The sequence below is a fragment of the Pyrus communis genome, chromosome 13, assembly GCF_963583255.1.
Source record: "Pyrus communis chromosome 13, drPyrComm1.1, whole genome shotgun sequence".
Taxonomy (NCBI): domain Eukaryota; kingdom Viridiplantae; phylum Streptophyta; class Magnoliopsida; order Rosales; family Rosaceae; genus Pyrus; species Pyrus communis.
In genome coordinates, this window is record NC_084815.1 from 22,830,316 (window position 1) to 22,849,774 (window position 19,459).

At 35.9% G+C, this 19,459-nt stretch overlaps 4 protein-coding genes across 4 annotated transcripts; 2 read left to right on the forward strand and 2 right to left on the reverse strand.

Moving 5' to 3' along the window:
* Positions 1-1,454: 1,454 nt before the first annotated feature.
* On the forward strand, positions 1,455-2,174 carry LOC137712376 (E3 ubiquitin-protein ligase SGR9, amyloplastic-like). Its single transcript, XM_068451465.1, has one exon. The coding sequence runs from the start codon at positions 1,455-1,457 to the stop codon at positions 2,172-2,174; it is 720 nt and encodes a 239-aa protein (XP_068307566.1).
* A 1,761-nt stretch (positions 2,175-3,935) lies between these two features.
* Positions 3,936-5,217, forward strand: LOC137712377 (tRNase Z TRZ1-like). The gene is made up of 6 exons (XM_068451467.1): positions 3,936-4,226; positions 4,347-4,442; positions 4,586-4,699; positions 4,802-4,870; positions 4,994-5,068; positions 5,143-5,217. The coding sequence occupies exons 1-6, from the start codon at positions 4,137-4,139 to the stop codon at positions 5,215-5,217; spliced, it is 519 nt and encodes a 172-aa protein (XP_068307568.1). The 5' UTR covers positions 3,936-4,136.
* Positions 5,218-5,355: 138 nt separating this feature from the next.
* Positions 5,356-6,774, reverse strand: LOC137713223 (uncharacterized). The gene has a single exon (XM_068452501.1). It carries the CDS (start codon positions 6,625-6,627, stop codon positions 5,461-5,463), a length of 1,167 nt encoding a protein of 388 aa, XP_068308602.1. The 5' UTR covers positions 6,628-6,774; the 3' UTR covers positions 5,356-5,460.
* A 1,495-nt stretch (positions 6,775-8,269) lies between these two features.
* On the reverse strand, positions 8,270-12,888 carry LOC137713572 (probable aldehyde dehydrogenase). Its single transcript, XM_068452884.1, has 16 exons — positions 12,686-12,888; positions 11,940-12,019; positions 11,550-11,653; positions 11,356-11,423; positions 11,099-11,156; positions 10,852-10,965; positions 10,559-10,642; positions 10,341-10,445; positions 10,073-10,186; positions 9,781-9,912; positions 9,594-9,683; positions 9,373-9,462; positions 9,081-9,290; positions 8,849-8,959; positions 8,664-8,743; positions 8,270-8,579 (listed from the first exon to the last, which is right to left on the reverse strand). Exons 1-16 carry the CDS (start codon positions 12,769-12,771, stop codon positions 8,441-8,443), a joined length of 1,665 nt encoding a protein of 554 aa, XP_068308985.1. The 5' UTR covers positions 12,772-12,888; the 3' UTR covers positions 8,270-8,440.
* Between the last annotated feature and the right edge of the window lie 6,571 nt (positions 12,889-19,459).

Sequence of the window (19,459 nt, forward strand, 5' to 3'; positions counted from 1 at the left end):
ATTACAAATCAAAGCTCACGAGGCATTGCATATCGACACAAAGGACACAAGTGACTTGTCTGCAGCCACTGAACAAAGCCCTCCATGCAAATCACGCATGACTTATGTCTCATAGCATCCAAATCATTAGAGATTCTCACTTTCTGCAAATTCTCAATCGCCCATTTTGTCGCCGGAATAGGACGGTCATTGTATGCATCCATGGATATTCCCTTGTAGCCTCATCAACCATGTCACTGTCATCGTCACTAACATTACAAGTCACATCATATATGTCCACAAGAATAGGAACCCTACAGACCGCTGATTTAACCACCCAAAAAATCTTCCAAAGAATCGAGGGGTGCTCACTCTCTGGGACATCCATGCTTGAAAGAGCCACAATCAAGAGGGTTTTATAACTTGTTCTGTGACATTCATCATCAGATAATATTTCGCTCCGGTGGACCAAAACTAGTTCTTCGGTTTTGAGTTGAATATATTGTTCTTGAAGAGAGTTGTAAAGATCATCATCGTCATCTTGACCAGCAGCAATATTCCAATGGATTTCGCTCTTAAAAAATTTGAACTTGATCGAAAACTTGTTGTCTGGAAACCAGGATAAGTTGATGATGGGCTGAGTTGTCTGCCTGGCATGGCTACGATAGTGTCTAATACTGGCTGAGACGGTTTTAGGTTAGTGAAAAAATGAAGGAACTTGCAACATTATTTGTAAGGTCTAAAGGACGGTGCTACTGAGCCTAAAGCGAGTAATGCTAGAGACTTGAGTAGCAAGTTTCCTTTTTTATTTTTAGGTATTTTCTCCAAAAGTTTCTTTTTCTATTTATTTACTTTTTCCATATTTAGGTTGTAGATTATGGTACGCGTTAGTTAATAAAAATGAAATGAAATTAATCATTTTTTATTTATTTTCTTTTCCATATTTGGGTTGTAGATTAGCTCTAAGCAAATGGCATGTCAAGATAATACTCATCCTAATCCCAAACCTCATATATGGTAGATAGGATTGTTGCATATTAGAAGGAATGTGTAACAAAAACACTATGAAAAGATCATTAATCTTCCAATAATGCAAACTTTGAGGATTTTGAATTAATTAATTAATAATTCATATGACGCTTGTGATAAAATTAACAAGTTTAAAAGCAAAAGGGCAGAAGATATGCCTGATCTTAACAATAAAAAAGGGAAATTAGGTTGTAGTTAAGATGCTTTAATCTAATTACACAAGTTGCGTCCATTTTACTCGAATTTCTAACAATTCCTAGTCCTTGTACCATTTCGACTGTGAAAAAAATTAAAATAATCCTTGTCCCAGTCGATTTAGGACTACGTGGGATACACACACACACACATGTATATATACATACTTTGTCATCCCATATAGCTCACACAACCCCTCTATATTTTCCCATTTTATTGCCCAACGTTACTATTAATTCATACTTAGAAGCATGTCGATATACACCCTAGTCAGCCAAAGAAGAAACCCCTACATTAACCAACCCCAGCTTCCACCAGATGTGCTTCCGATCAACTTTAAATTTTACAAGTTACTCGCACACGTAGGATCTTTGATTAATGAAGATGGTATTGATCTTGCTTCAGTAATAGTTATACAACCAACCCTTGTAACGCAAGAAACCATTAATGTCGATCGTACTACGCTATTGTCTGATTCTACTAGAGCGCTCGTGGGTGACGTGCTTTCCAGCATGCTCGTTCCTGAACACGAACATCCAGCAATTACTGAAGAAGTATTCCACAAACTTGCTGGATTATCGAGTTCGAACTTGGGCAATGCTAACAACACTACCATGCTGCCTATTTTTGTGGGCATAATTGATGCGAATTTGCTGATGCACTCTGGTGGTAGTGATCCCATTACCTCGCTGGCCAATTGGGTTGCGATGTCATCGATGCAAACGTACGAGGCCAGACCTATTCCTGCAGACGAATCGTCCATTGAGAATTTGGAGAAAGTGATATTTGGTGAAGAAGGTACGAGAGAGCAGCAGCAAACATCGTGTGTTATTTGCATGGAGGACTTTGAGGATGGTGTTCAAGTTAGTCGCTTGCCTTGCTTGCACTTTTATCATGAAGATTGTATTGGTCAGTGGTTGAAGACTAGTTGCTTGTGTCCCTTGTGCCGATACCCAATGCCTCATGCTTAAACTTGACTTGTAAATAAGTGCTTTTAAGTTCGAATATCGTGAATAGAAGTTCATAATTAATTTAGTATAAATATATCGTTATATATAGAAAACCAAGATTATACGTTTTGCTTTTGCAATTAAAGAATCTTATGTCGTTGCTTCAATACTATACATAACTTCTATTTACTTTCTGAATACGATTTTGTATCCAATAAATTAAGAAGGAAATTATTGAGTTTAGCGGATCGGCACAAGGGACACAAGTGCATAACCCTAAAACCCTAAAATAGTATCAGAAATAAGATTGGACAACAAGAATAGGTAAACTCTTCAATCCAAATATCGAATTAAACAAACCAAATAGTGAGATTAAGGAGGGTTTTTGCTTTCACAATATACGATTAGGATTTCATTAATTAACACGAATAAATTATAAAAAGTGTCAATTGAGTACGTTACTTTAATGACAAGAAATTGATCTGTAGTAAAATTGTGGCATGGCTACCACAAGCACTATCGTACAATCCCCTGGCTTTTTTTTGTAGCAGCAGAAACAGAGACGGATCAAGTTCTCTCCTTTCAGTTGTAAATTCACAGACCCCGTCGGAGTTCTGACAACTTCGTTTCTCTCCTCACCTTCTAAAAATCCCCCATCTTCTGATCCTTCTTCTTCTTATCAATGACCGGAAGTAGAAGCAAAGAACCGAAACCCAATTCAGAACCCGACCCAGCTCCCGAAGAAGCCAGGGATTGACCATTGAAGGGTACCCAATTGAAGGTTTGTCCATTGGCGGCCATGAAACCTGCATAATCTTCCCAACTCTCAACCTTTCCTTTGATATTGGTCGCTGCCCGCAGCGTGCTATCTCCCAGGAATTCCTCTTCATCTCCCATGCCCACATGGATCACATTGTATGCACTTGTTTTAATAATTTGCAATTTGGGTTTTGCTAATTACCTGTGTTTATTGATGGGTTTTTGTTTTATTTTTTTTACTTGATGGATGATGAATGATGAATTTGGTTTTCCATTGACTTGCTGGTGTTGGGAATTTTTTTATATGTACTTGTGATGGTGAAAGATTTTAGCTTTTTTAAGATTAACTTCTTTTAGCCGTTGAAGTACTTGAACGATATAAAGTGACAAGATTTTGCGCTTCTTCTTCGGTTTGGTGTTGTTTTCGATACAAGTATATATATATTGTATTGAGTACGCATTTGGTAAATGAGAGATTGGTAATGCTGCTAAACGATATATACAGCGTGGTTGTTTTCGATTCTTTTATGCACAAAAACATGATACAAGTATATAATTTGAGGAGTTTAATGGAATTTTCAAAGCTTAAACTATCTTAAATACTTGATCAAATATAATGGAAATTTTTAAAATTTTAGCATGTATGGGAAATTTCGTTAGCAGAAAGCCGAAGATATCTGATGGTTACAGGGCATTGTGTTGTTAATTGGTTGAAGAAGGGATATTTTGGTTTTGCGTTGAGGGGGTGGGTATGGAAACAAACAGAAATTCAGGGCGGAGTTCCAAATATCTTGAACTATGCTTAGAACCCCCCCCCCCCCCCCCCCCCCCCCACAAACGCAAGAAAACAGAGAAAAAGGACTAAAAAAAAAGGTTTATGTTTGCATCATTTGATTTTCCTTAGGGTCGTTTTTGGATGGACCGTTTTTGTTGATTGATATGATAATGTCTTACCTTGGTCAGTGTTGCTGCACTTTTACTCATGATTTTATATCCATATGATAGGGAGGACTGCAGTATGAAGCCCCTGACGATCATTGTACCAAAGTGTATAAAAGAACTCGAGGAACAACTTTTTGAGGTGCACAGAAAAATGGACCAATCGGAGCTGAAGCATAACCTTATTGGCTTGGATGTTGGTTATCATTGATTGCTAATCAAATTCATCCATCAGATGACAATTTTTCTTCTTGTGCCTTCTACTTTCAGATTCGATGTTATCTTATGTACTGTATGTTTGCAGGAGAAGAATTCTCTATGAGAAGGGATCTCAACGTAAAAGCCTTTAGGACTTACCATGGAATACCAAGTCAGGTATCCCGTTTATTTGTATATTTGTAATATTCTCTCTTTCGGAATTCTATTAAGACTTTGAGCGACAACTTTTGTTGAGATTTATCGCAGTACTAACTCGCTATGCATGATATATGACAGGGCTATGTAGTATATTCCGTAAAACAAAAACTTAAGCAGGAGTACATTTGCCTTTCTGGGAATGAAATTAAAACCTTAGAATCATCAGGTGTTGAGGTGTGACTTCAAAATCCTAGATCGCTTTTTCTATTTAGTTTCTCCTTTAAGCTACTTGATTGCCTTGTTTCTTCATTGACTATTACTCATCGTTTTTCCTCTCTTGGTTGCATTTCTGTTTTTTCGGGTTATCTTATTTGCAGATTACAAAAACTTTTACAGAACCTCAAGTTGCTTTTACAGGAGATACCACGTCGGACTTCATAACTGACAGTAGTAATATTGATGTGCTGAAGGCAAAGAGTCTCGTTGTGGCGGTGAATCACTCGCTTAAAGTTCATAGCATGTGTGAGGCTATTATAAATGGTTAGTGTATAATGTGTTATACTACTGTAACTTGTTTCCAATCTTTCATGCAGAGCACGTTCTTAGATGACTTGGTTAAAGTGGAGCATGCCAGAGACTACGGACACATACATCTATCTGAGGTTCGTCTCCAGAGTGATTAGATTCGTTACTGCCTGCCTTTGTCAATCTATCATTTTCATTGTATCTATCTAGGCTACCCCTAGATAGATTGATCTTGTCATATCTGTACGGTTTTATCTCAGATTATTAGTCATGCAGTGAAGTTTGAAAACCGAGCAATTCTTCTTATTCACTTTTCCGCTCGGTACACAGTACAGGTATGATGGTCAGTCCATAGCTGCTTTGTATATTTGTCATTAAGCTATTGATGTTCATGCTTGTGTTTTACCAGGAAATTGAACAAGCTGTATCAGCATTGCCGCCTCCTTTAGCAGGCCGAGTTTTTGCGCTTACAGAAGGTATTTGATGGTAAAGCCAGTCAGCTTCTTTGGTCTTTTCATGACATCAATTTTGGCAACTTAAATTTGTGTGCCGAAGACAGAAGCATACACAAATTCATTGATTCTTTAAGGTTAAAACAGAAGAATTATGAACATTCGAAACTTAGAACTTTATAGATACTGCAATTTCTGTAAAAAAAAAAAATTACAATTTCACAAAAACAATTCAGGAAGAAGATGAAACATAGTGATGGAAGCTAGTTTTGCACTCAAATTTCCGCCATCAATTTACCAGCTACATTGGCCACAGAACAGCAAGGCCTTGCTTCCAAGGTCAAGGAAGAAACCACTTCGTTTATCGATCTCAGCTCTTCGTGAAACTCCGGATGCAACACCAATGCAGAATAATTCTCGTCCAGCACCAACCCAATACATTTCGCAACATCTTCGAGCTTAGGAACCCAATCACAAGCCTTCAAACCCGACGCTGTTGATGCCTGAGGAAACCTCTCATACTTCTTCAGCCATTTACCCAAATACCGCAGCAAGCTCTTCATCTCCTTCCCACTCAGCTTACTAATCGCGGCCGAAAACATCACCTCATCGAGGTTCTTCGAAGCCAACAGATAATGCAGGCAGAGTTCTGCAGAAGAGAACCCATCATACGCTACCATGAGCAAAACTGCGACATCTTTCGCAACTCTTAATTTCTTGTCTGAGAGACTCTGATCTCCAGCCTTCTGAGCCGCGGCCAATGCCCGGCTCTCCCATTCCTTCCTCACATCCATGGAGCTTGCATAACTGTCTTTAGGCGGATCAAGGATGTACTTCAAGATCAGCAGCAACTCCGATGACCCGAGATCAGAAGCATGCTTAACACAAAGACAAAGCAGTTCCGACCTCCTCTTCGCAACGAGTTTCGGAACCAAATGCTGATAACAAGAATTGGGGAAAACCCCATTTGCAATCAAAGCACCTACCAAATCCCAAATCTCCAAAACAACACAGGAATCCAAAACCAAACCAGCAACATCCTTGCCAATCAAATTCCCAACTTTCTCAATCAAAACCCGGGAATACCCATCATTCGACGAATCGACCCCGATCGATTCCCCAGCTTTCTTTTTCTCCCAAATGTTCTCGAGAAACGGATTTAGGATTCCCAAGAACTCAACTTTGGTGAAATTGGTCGGGTTTTTGAGTTTCTTTTGGAGCTTGGTGAAGAACTTCTTGCCCGAATCGATGAGCTCGGAGTCGGTTTGTGAGATTTTCCATCCTTCGATTGGGATTGCAGCTGCCGAGGCATTTGGATCGTCGAATTTGGGTTTCAAATTCTCAAAAATGGGTTCCGGGTCAAGAACGATGGGGTAGTCTGATGGGGCGGATTGGGTTTGGGATTTGGCCGAGGCTCTCGCAATGACTTCGAGCAACGACATGGCTGAAGAATCACAGAGCTTACCAAGTGTGGCGTCGTCGGCGGTGGAAAGTGCAGAGATTGGGAAAAAAGTTACAGGTGCCGACTGCTGAGTTTTTGTCGAGCAGCGAAAGAGAGGGTTGAGGGAGGAAAGGTTTTAGTTCGCGGACACGAAAGAGGAATTAGGGTTTTAGCCAATTTTGGGCCTTTATGCCCATTTACCTTTTTTTTGTCAAAACGTTTTGTTAACTTTTTTGTTTTTGTTTTTTTGTTTAATAAATGATTATATTTGGAAAGACATTTTATTGTTCAATGTCACAACAAAGTTACGTCATCATAAAAAGCATTTGGAAAAATTAGATATTGTTGTAATTCGCAGGTCATTCATTGTGGATGGCCACCTATCCCACTACCAATCTACTGTTCATCCCACCACAACTTTGTCCAAAGCCTTGTCTATAAAATGGATGAGAAGGAGAGCAAATATACACAGATAAACATACAGCTGGTAGAGGAAGAAAGAAGAGAGGAACAAGAGAGGAGATAATAGAAAGAGTTATCTTTGTAATCTTATTATTCCAAATTATAATGAAAGCACCAATGTTGTCCCAAGGATGTACTCCAGTCAAACTGACTGTAGAGGAACCTCATAAATTTTGTGTCTTGTTTATTTATTCCACTATACGCACTATCAGTTTTACAACAGATATCAAATTAATGACAATTATATATCATCATCCACCATTTGTATGAGTCAAATAAACCTTGATATATGTTCAATTTTTTAAGCTAATATTAGAAATAGTCTAGTTTAATAAAATAAGTTCAAACTCTTAAGTTTGAATTATTTTGTTATGAATTATTCCCTCTTTAATGATAAGATTTATTTCTTCTTATATTTTTTCTTGCTATTTCTTTTTCTTCATGCTCTAAACCTCATTTATAGATTTTATTTCTAATTTTTATAATCAACCTATATTACAGATTAATTATATTTATCTATTTATATGACAATTTTTTTTATTTTTATAATCAACATATCACATATTAGTATGTCTCACTTAAAAGGATATTACGTTTTTGTACCTTTTAGTTGAGTTTCATATCTCGCTTGTAAGTATAATATATATTCATATATTTATTACTTGAATTAGGACTGTATGTCTGGATTTGTGTTTGTATATTAGTTTTTTTGTTAAAAGATATTAAGTAGATTTATTGAAATTAGAAAATTCATGAAATTAGAAGATATTAATTTATCTCTAATGTTTAAAAAAAATATAAAATGAGTACAAAAAAAATAAAAATGGAGAAAAGATAATACTAAACTTAACCTAAAACCGTGTTTATTTTTTGAGCCCATATCTAAATGCCCCAAAATAAAATTAGGGGTGTGCTATCCACATACCCCATTTTACTTCTCACACACCCCTTGATAATTTCTATTCGTTGATGTTCTTCAATTCATTCGATCCGGCGTCCGAAAATTAAAAAGGTGTGTGAGAAGTAAAATGGGGTGTGTGGATATCACACCCCTAAAATTACCACATCATTCCTCTACTACCATAGATGATCACTCCCTTTCTTTCCCCATCAGGCATAATATATCCCAGAAAGGAAAGAAGGCAAGGGGACAATTAACTAACTAGAGTCTAGAAGGACTCAAAGAAGAAAATCCCCTTCGTTTTATTTCTAACTACAGAAAATGTCGAAAGGGTCAGCGGTAGCTGCTATGTCCTACATCAGTGATGCAACTGAACCTACAACTACATGCTTGTTCGCACTGAACTGAAGGCGCCGCGTTCTTCTCATCGAGTCCTAATGGCGCGGCGCTCTCAGGTAGAAGGTGGAGTTTGCCATTGCTTTGGCAGTGGACCAACATCATAAATGATCTCTCTATGGCAAGACCACACCAGCTTTATTGCTTCTGGGGTCCCAATGCCAGCTCCTCTCGGGTCTCCAGCCGGTCCAAACCTGTCACAGATCATTGTTTGACATATATAAGCGCTCGGAGATCTTCTCGTGAAGTACTCAAAGTATAAGAGATTTTGTACTCACCAGTGATTCTGTGGAGCTCCAGTTGTTCTTGCTCTCAGTCCAGCATAAGTAGTTCCATTTACCGTGTTCCCAATAACTTCCTGCAAAATAGACTTTCGGAATAAGGAAAATGGAAATTGTGCAGTTGATGTGGGATAAGCAAAATCTGTGATTGAATAAATATAGAGACAAAGGTTAAGTCTTGCCTGTAGAAACAGTGGATCGTTTGAAACGACAGCAGCTGTTAAATGTGCATGCATCCTCTCTAGAGCATCCAACACCAGTGGGAGTTGATCGTTCTTATAGTCGGTGACAATCTGGGTGAAAATATATTAACATAAGTCAGTTACCTTCTAGCTGTGAAGAAGTGCCTAATGAAACAAATAACAATAAAAAGGATAGAAGAAAAACTTTGGTAGCATGCCTTTTCTTTGTTACCTGAAATGGCCCAAAAATTTCTCTTGTTACGAGTTCATAATTCTTTTCCTTCAGTATTTCTTCAAGTGGAACATAAACGGCTGTAGGTTTTATAGCACCATATACAGGTGGAATGGAATGATCCGTCAAAGGTTCGCCCCCAAAGAGTAGCTTTGAACCTGGTATCTGAAGCAATTTATTCTTGTGTTCTAGCATTGCTTCAGTCGTGAACTGCATCAACAACATACGCGTGTAAGAAGATATTTTGTTAAATAACTGAAATTAGTTTGAACAGGACAAGTAGTGCACGTACTGTAAGGACAGGGCCGATCGTTAAGTCTTCTAAATTCCTTCTCTCAGCCAGATCTTTCATTTTGGATAGAATTGACGTCTTAGACCAGTTCTGCATAAGAATATAAAACATCAACAAAAAAAGGATAACAAAAATGTTGACAATTTCGTTGAACTCGAAATTTCTCAACAACAAGGGAATGCATACAGATTCCAGAAGGTTTGAAATCGGAGAATCTTTACCTCATGCATGAAGAGCATCGATTGCGCAGAGCATTTCTGACCACTGCACGCATATGCATCCTGATCACAGACCCATGCAACGTAGTCTTCCTGCCATATAGAAAAGAAACAAGATAAATCAATAACGTATGTGACTGTACAAAGAAAGAGTTGTATTGTCTAAAAACATAAGATTGTTGTAAGAAACCTCCTGAACGTCAGGCCCTAAGATCTTCCAGTCAAATCCTGCATCTTCCAACTTAACACGACCCTTCAGGTCACCAGCCAACTTATCTGCCACTCTTGAGCTACCCGTGAAAAGGGTCATTCGTGGATTGCCCTGTTGACACAAAATAAGTAAAATGTTATTTCAATTGACATATCATAAGTCAGTAACATAACCTCTAGGAACTGCAAATATGGGGATGAAAGCTATGAGCAGTGTCTTTTATAGATCATTGTACAGTAGCAGACAATTTAACTCTGCACATTGAACGAACCTCCAATAGTAGCTTGTTCATTGTCTTCCCATCAGAATTTATGAAGTCAACATCCTCTGTCGGTAGCCCACAGTAATGAAGCAGCCTCATCATTTGCTCCATGACAATGCATACCTACAAAGAAAATGTTTCCTCACCAGTTAAATTATCCACAACGAGATGAGATCACAATGAGCTACATGACCAAAAAAGAATCCAAAACCTAACTGAGAAGGGTTTCAAATAGATTAAACGATTGCGTTAGACCCAGAAATTTAGCACAGCATACCTTGCTATCGACTTTGAGGACTGGTTTGTTACCCATATAAAGTGCACCCATCAACTGAAGTACGGGAATTTCCAGTGGAAAATTAAAGGGAGTAATGATTGCAACCTGCAAAAAGAGTCTTTTATTATATCCAATTATGAAAATAACGAAATTTGTTTGAAGAGCTCAAGGTTTTGGGTTACAAACAAAAACCGAGTATGTTCAGAGGTAATGCTTACAGGACCATAAGGCCAACGGAAACCATGACTTTGCTGTCCAAGATGATTTCCAGGCACCCCGAAAGACCTTGCAAGGAAGCGGACCTGCCACATGTGTTAAACAACATAGTAACGATACTGGAAAAAGGATTTTATGTGAATTTGGTTACAGAAATGGCATTGTACTGTGCTTAAACCAAGAGTAAATAAATGAAATGTTACTTTACTACTATACTATGTGGGCCCTTTTCTCTCTCACGTATACGCTGAAAACATAAACGTGAACTGTGGTGATGTTTGTTTATAGTGCATACCTGATCAGCAGAGAAATTCTCCAGAAATTTTTGAGTAACATAAACTTCACCGGAAGCCTGCTGGTAACTCTTTGGAGCAACCCTTTGTATTAATCTTGTGAAGAAATCAGAAACCTGACAGCCATACAATATTAAAATTGTTCATAAAATTATAATATATCATGTAAAATGGTTGAACTGCATCATCATAATCCAACAGAAGGAGGTCAAAAAGAAGAAAACTGTCTTTGTGCTGTACAGTTGTTACCTTTGGCAAGGAAAGCATGTGACCTGCCTTTGCAGATATGTCCCCCAACATAAGATACCTGCAAAAAATGGTATATCAGTTGTAATTTTTGTTTCAATTTTTTTAGAATATCGCCGTCGAGTTCTTCAAAAGGGAAAAGTAAATGAAAATCTTGCTATCCTCTACCATTATATGAATCTATGCGAGTAATCTAGAGAAAGTGATGATGTCTAAAGATAAATGAGGACAAAGAAACAGAAATAATAATAAACACATACCTCTCTGGTGCTTTGAACGGATTGTGAAGACCATGTTTCGGGCACTTGGACAAGCTCTCCACGAATGGCTGCAATAGCAATCCAGCAGTCCAAAAAACATTAGTTACTGTAAATATCAAAGACATGGAACAAATAACGGTTTAAGCTAATTACTACATTGCATTACAAAGGAAATATACAATCTGCAGGCATACCTGAATTCCTGTTTCATCAACTTCACAGACTCTAATGAATGGCTCCCCATTTAAAGGATCCAAAATTGTGTTCCATCTATCAGTGTTCTTCCATTTACCCTGCACTGAAAAAATACGACATTTTTCTTTTTCAATACTTGATTTTTTTTTTTTTTCCCGGTCAGTTTTAACGAGAGGTCCATAAACCATTGTATAAAAAGATATCATAGAAAGTACTATCAAAAAAGCTGATGTAAGGAAATACACTTAACGAATCAGGTTATAATCGTTCAAGTTTTGAGTCTCCAGTTATAACTCCAAGACCAATTTCTGTTCTGAGTGCAGAGCACTTTTCATGGGAACCAATTTCCGCTGGCAAATGACAGGTACTGCTAAAATGTGAGAACATACCCAAGTTGAGAACTTCAGCAGGCTGTGATCCCGATATCTCTTCCACTTCAACAGTTGCAAAGGGTACCCCGTGAATAGATCTGCCATAAAACAGGTAAACCGAAACTGTTAAGATTATCGCTTGAAAAGCCATTACACCAAGACATACAAAAAATTGTCAAATTCTTCAATTATACGGCAGGAAATAATGGTGGCCTAAAACAAATCTCCCAGCATTTCTTTTCAATGATAACAAATGCCACTACAGATATTCCTCTCTTTTCATCAACAGTTACATAAATTTACAGGTACAATATGTCTTGAATTAAAAGCAAAATGCATTTTCCAAAGGTAGATGCAACGGGAACATCGATCAAATCATAATCGAAACCAAGACGAAATCAACCATTAAAATTTGGTCTATTTTCATAACTGCAGACCAAAACAAACCGTTGATGAATGATGATGCTTAAAAGACATCATTTTTCCAGTCATCTGAGTCTACAAAACTAATCGGCATCGTTTAACCAGCCTAAACAAAACGACTTCCTCATCATCCAATAACAAACCAAAATATTTGATAATCTAACGCAAAAGATTGCAACTTTTTCTGCATCCAAGGGCCGATATCAGCAAAATAACAAAACCCAATGTCCTAAATCACATAAAATCCACAAAGCAACGCCAACCCAGATATATTTTTAACGTTTACAACAAAACCCACGAACCAAAACCCAGCAATTCATCCAGTAAACAGAGAATCACACCTTGAGAGGTTGAGTGAACTGAACCAGCTCAAGGCAGTTCGCGGGGCTCTGGCTCTGAGTTCTCTTGAAACCAGAATCCTGTTCATGGTGGCGGATGCAGAAGTTAACGAAATTTGAGTTTTTGGGTCCTCCCTATAAAAGCAAATGTAAATGTAAATGGATAAGTTAGAGGTCGAGTTGAAGCTGTCACCGACTCACTCTCGCGCCGCAGTCTTTGGTTTTTCTGTTCCTATATTTATGATTGTAATCTGTAACTACTGCTGCCACCTGCCAGGCTGCCACTTCAGTTTTTCACATCCCAAATGGCACAAAATCGTAATTTTAAAGTCTAGGTTATGGGGAACGGAATTGAATTCACTCCAGACGTGTTTGGAGCGAATCAAAAACTTTTGGCTCACGCAAATTGAATTAGACGATTCTCATTAACTTATTTCGTTGATTCATTTCATACAAACTAATTGCTCTGATTTATTTTCAACACAAATCATAGGTTTAGATATTTTAATCCCTAGGCTCCGGGCATCGGGTTCAGAGTGGATCCAGTTCCATGGGGAAGGATTTTAGCATGTGGAGGATCCAAAGATGGCCTTATCTATACCTTCATTTTTACCTTTTACATATTTTTTTATTAATTTTTGTTATTTAATTTTTTTTCAATTCATTTGAACCAACGTTAAGAATTTAAAAATAAAAATAAAAGAAAAGTAAAAACATGTATGTGAACAATTCACCATCTCACCATCTCACCATCGGGCATAGCTGCATAGGTGATAAGTTGTATGACTAATGATGTACGGCTTCTGCAGTGGGCATACTATAGTGTAGGCCCTTTTTTTTTTTTTTTTTGATAAAAGCAACACGCCGTCCTTTGAATGTTCAAGGCCAAAGTTCAAAGAGACCAAGGGATGGAGACCATCTATGAGCAATTTGGAATCACCCTCAATCAACTTTTATATATTGAAAGCCTTCGAATAGTAGCTTTGAGACCATCAGTCAATGCTTGACCTTCAACGATCAATATATTCCACGAATCTACCTGATGGGAGTACTTTTCTTTCATTCTCTTGGTGGCAGCGATTGCGAGCTGTGGGGCGTTTGCTAGAAGATGATGAAATGTTCTTTCTTTTGTTTCAGGGGCTTGGCTAGTTCTTATATCCGGCATTTACAGGAGAACTTCTTTGTGGTCGGTGGCAAGTACTGCTGGTACTTCGGCAGCGGAAGATGATCCAGGTGTTTAGGGTTTCCTAGTGTGTTTTGCTGTATTGGGCTCGACTTTTTTCTTTTATCGTTGTTTTGGAGTTCCTCATGTTGCTCTATGCTTTGTGTGTTTTTGGGCATCCAATCTTGTACGTATGGTTTGTTGGTAATACAATGTTACCTTTTGACCAAAAAAAATGACCCACGATTCCTTATGTTTCATTTTTGTTATTCTTATCTAATTTTTTCTAGACATTTGATATTCTTTGCAAATAATAAATGTGTGAAATTGAAATACGATTACAATGATATAGCTCTATTATATTAGAATATGAGTTAATAATATATGATATAGATACATGTTCACTCATATTCTAGCCGGTGTATTAGTTATATTACGTAGTTCTTATATAACACAATATTTTTTTCTCTATTAAGAAGAAAAACAATTTGGATGGTGGAATGTATTTTTGTACCTATGTTGGCTTTAACATTTTGGACTGATTTTGAAGTGAAAATATATGTTCCATAGAAGGTTCCTTGAAAGCCATCGGATCAAGGTTCAAACCATAAATCTTTATTCTTCACACAATGTGTAATATCCACGTATTAATCTTAAATAACTTCACACAAAAGTAAAAATGTTGAGAACATAAATCTCACGTTTGAAAGTTAAAGAACGTTGCACTTCCTTCAAACTATATGGCGTGCATGATCGATCTTGAAGAGAAGATTTTGTCAGCTATACATCTTTATTCTTCAAGTCGGATGTTTGACGAGAAGTTCTTTAATTGTGAAAACCCTAGTGTCGATCAACCTTTTGAACATTATTGATTGACACCTTTTTTTTTATTCATGCAGAAAGAAATAGTTCTTAAAATACTGGGATCGTTGGGTTTTGCGTTATATATACCACCCATTGACATTTGAGAGCTTACACCACCTGCTTCTATATTTGTTTTTTTTGCTAGGTTCCACTTCAATTAAAACAATATCTAAAGTTCCTCATATAAAATTTTTTACTCTAGAGATTTAGTAATATGGAGAAGATAAAATTATTTCAAGCACCTATAGAACCAGAAGTACTCCTTGGGAAGCTCTCGAACAATTGACTCTGATAAAACACATATATGTAAGATCCATATACATATATAAGCATGCATTGTTATTTTGTTATTTGGTTGGTTGGTTCATGTAGGCATATCTCAGTCATTTAAATAATTCGTTGACTTAATTAAAGTCTTTATTTATCCGAAAATTAAACGAGTAAAATCTACGATGATTAAAAACACATTAAAGCATGTTAACTTAGTTTGAAGGCATTAATAATCCACATGATTAATTAGTAACATGATTAGCATGAACAATACTTCTATAATCTTACCATATAATCTCTTCCTAGACTGTTGACTCTGATCTCTGGGTAATTAATAAACTGATCGGTCTATAATCTTTACCAATTAATTGAATGATATTTTACATGAAGTTAATAAGAGGTAAAATTATATATTATGAGGATTAATTCAAGTTATCTGAACAGATGGAAAGTTACTTAAGTACTTGCTCTAAACTTTTAAACCCTAATATTTTTTCATGTTCAGGTCGTAAAAATAGTCTCTTCGTAAAGTAAGAGTAAGGCTATGTTTAATGGATGTTGTTGGCAACACACTTTCTCTCAAAACTCAGTTTGACAAATCACGTAGGGTAAAACAATTTATAAAGGCGGTTTAAGTTTTGACCAATCTAATTGAAACACCAAGGGAACAGCATATGCAACACGGCCCTTGTATGGTAACTAATAAGGTGATATTGATAATTAATTAAGTACAATTGTTGAGGTATTATCGAGAGTTTCATAACTTAATTAGTAACAAATTAGGTTTAATTTATATATATATATATATATAAGAACGATATTGTGAAAGAGAAAAAAAAATTGAACACAACGTACACTTCAAATGTTGAAATAAATGTCTTTAACTATTTGATTTCAAACAAATTTCACTTGGATCAAATCATACATAAACTCTCATCCAGGTCGAGATTGATTCATACATACATACATACATATATACATATATATATATATATGTATAGCTTGGTTTATTAGACGTCAACGTTCTTGATCCCAAGGTTATTTTATAAGGAAAACTAATGAAAATGTTCAAAAAAACTTTAGTTTTAATGAAAAATGACAAATAAAGGTGTAATGAACAGTACCAGAAAAAGGTAAAAATGTAGTTCTTCGTTAAAAGTAAATAGTACCGGGAGTGTTTCGTTAAAACTCTCTATTTTATATGTACATGTATACTACATGTGATAAAAGTATAGGGGCTGCTCATGGCCGAGTCTTGCGCTCACAAGTGGACTGCTTGTATTTTAATATTCAATATTTAATTGAAATAATGCTTGCATTCAACTTTCATAATGAGAAAGTTCAATCTTCTAATCTGCATTTGAAGCTCATCTCTATAAAAAATTATTCAATCGTTTAATCATCTAAATGTATGAAATAAATCAACGGTTTATCATAAGAATGCTACTTGATATCTATATCATTGATTTATTTGATACATTAGGATGGAACGATATTCGGTTCGAATGATTTTGTAGTGAAGATCTTCAAATAAAAATTAAGAAATTGAACGGTTTCGATTATAAAATTTATACGGTGAAAATACGTTATTTACAAGTGAAGAATAAGTCCTTCCCTTACGGGAATGCAAGTATTATCCTATTTAATTTGGGCAAAATGGGGTTGATGAGCCATCATGCTTCATATTGCTTTGCCAAGTAATTTAATGGGTTTCAATGGATTTGCTATGATATGTAGAAAATGTAGTATATTCTTCGATCGTTCGATTCATTTAATGCCCCGGAAGGGTGGCGAACACTAGCTTTTATATATAAAAAAATTCCCATAATTTGTCAAAGTTTTGAAACATCAAATTTCCCATTTTATTTACTAATTTGTAGAATTGTTATTCAAATAAAATACTAGCATAATTTGTCCAACGACAATGTACCGAAGGTAATCCTAGTTTTATTTAATCCTTTGAAAATTGTACACAAACATTGACTTATCCAAGGTATAATATCAATCTCTGATCATCTCTAGTCATCCTTCATCATATGATGGCATGTAAATTTACCGTTAAATGATCACAAGCCAAGAGACATATAGGAGTATAAGGTAGGAGTATCAAAATAAGAAACTGTTATAAGCAATCTCGAGAATCAAATTATACTGTCATGTATTTATGTTTATGAAAATTCAACATATATAACGTGTATACAGTTTCATATAACTTTTGGTATACTTTGGAGAGCTGCGTCCAATTCCAATTCCAACATGAATTAATCATGGTATTTACGTTAAGGTCAAATGCATGGACAAATGAATCCAAGAAGAAAAATTCTTGAACTGACCATAATACTTGTACTTAACACCCATAGTTGATTATGGTATTTACGTTAAGGTCAAATGCATGGACAAATGAATCCAAGAAGAAAAATTCTTGAACTGACCATAATAATTGCAATTAACACCCATAGTTTACCTAAATCTTAACTTTTCTCAGTGGATACAAAACCCTAATACCCCACCCCTGAAAATAAATCTGCAGACAAGGTTTGACCATGACCCGATCCCCATGTGACTTTTGTAACATACGAAACTTCAAAGCCTTCAAACTATTCAAAGTTTTGTCTATAGGCAATGCTAGGAAGATTAAAAGAAAAATTAATGAAAATGACTTGAAAACTTTAAGTTTTAATGATAAGGACAAAATAAAGGGTAAAATGAATAGTACTAGGATTGACTTTTTAGTGTAAAGATATGGTTTTTCATTAAAGTGAACAGTACCGTGGGTTTTTCGTTAAAACTCTCAAGATTAAATTGGTAAATTAAATGACATGAAAGTTGATTATTTAATTATTACTTCAGTATTGATTAACGTATTTATTTCTTAGTGGTGACACGTTATTTAGTTTGCAAATTTAGTCTACAACCTTAATCTCCTTAGCATTACCCTTTGTCTCTCCTTGCATGTTATCTCAAACATTGACGTTGAATTCTCCTTCTTTGTTTTCTTCCTTTTTAACGAGATTATAATGAAATTGTTTATAATATTACTTAGCACAACAATTTAGTAATATTCATCTCGACTTTTAAGTAAAGAGGTTTTTGGTTCCACTCTCGTATGTGATGAGAAAACGGGTATCAAATTATAACTGACTCGACATATAGCATAGTCCAAATTTTAATGTAAGCGTAAATATATCGTTGTAGTATGTATTTCTTTTGCTGCAATTGGAGAACGGGTGCAGTTCACATTTTGTGTGCCGTGGTCATTTAAATTATGAGCTTATTTTATAATAGTTATATAAGCTATCTCATCTGATATATGAGTTTAACAATTTCAAACTTTTAAAGGGTTGAGTGAAACTGCACGCTGTCTATATAAGCAGAGTAGAGATTGAGGAGGCCCTAGAAAAAGGAGAGAAAACTGAAGAAAACAATGGAGGCTGCTTCGGGAAAGTCTAATAGCCGTGGAGGATCAGAGATGGAAGAGAAAAGAGTAGTACTTGAATCTATTAGTAGCGCTGATGATCAAGAAGCTGGTTACAAAGAAGACATTGTAAGTGAAAATAATAATAATAATAATAATAATATTGCATCTAAAGTTTGTTTCTGTTTTCTTTCCAAATCTATCAGAAATTCAAGAAATCTTGTATATATATGTTATACATGTGTGTGAGTGTGTGTGTGTGTGTGTGTGTGTGTGTGTGTGTGTGTGTGTGGAGATTGAGCTTGTGATTTGGGAGAATTTATGCAATTTTTGAAGATTACAATCTATTTTTATCTTATTTCTACACATAGAAAAAAATTTTGGTATGAGTTTTGATCTATAACAAGGGTTCTAAATGGCCAATATTTGTTATGGATTTTAACTTTATATATGTTAAGTACCTTTGAACTTGAAGGAAATATTATCCCTTTTAATTTCTTGAAATCAATTTTTTTTTTTTTTTTTTTTTTTTGGCCAAAGAAATCAATAGGCTTTCTAATATTAGCATGATTTCTTGTATTATATTTTTTATATAGTTCTTTTGAATTTCACGTAAATAAAACGTGGATAAATATCTTTCATCATATCCATGGGATTTAAATCCATCTCTCACTGATCTGAATCTTCTCCCCAAGTTATTGGATTTACATGCATGCGCAACTTGATTAACTATATTTGAAAGGTAATTAAATCGTGAGCAGATACATATTTTTCATTATTAGAAGTCCATGAATTTAAGGTACATTTACCATCAATCAACATCCACAATTTGCTTTCATTATTTAACAAAGATAGTGAAGTATTGAAATGGGGTGGTGCCTAAACCAGAGCTAATTTGGCCATCTAGCTAGCGGTTTGAAGACAGGGATGTATGACTTATGGCTGCCTAGAGTTGTATGCTTTTGTTTTAAGTATAAGACCTTTGATTCAGATTAGGAATGATCATTTAATAAGGACCAAGCAACGGTGTTAATAGGGTTAGCCTAGTGGTGGCTAAATTCATGTA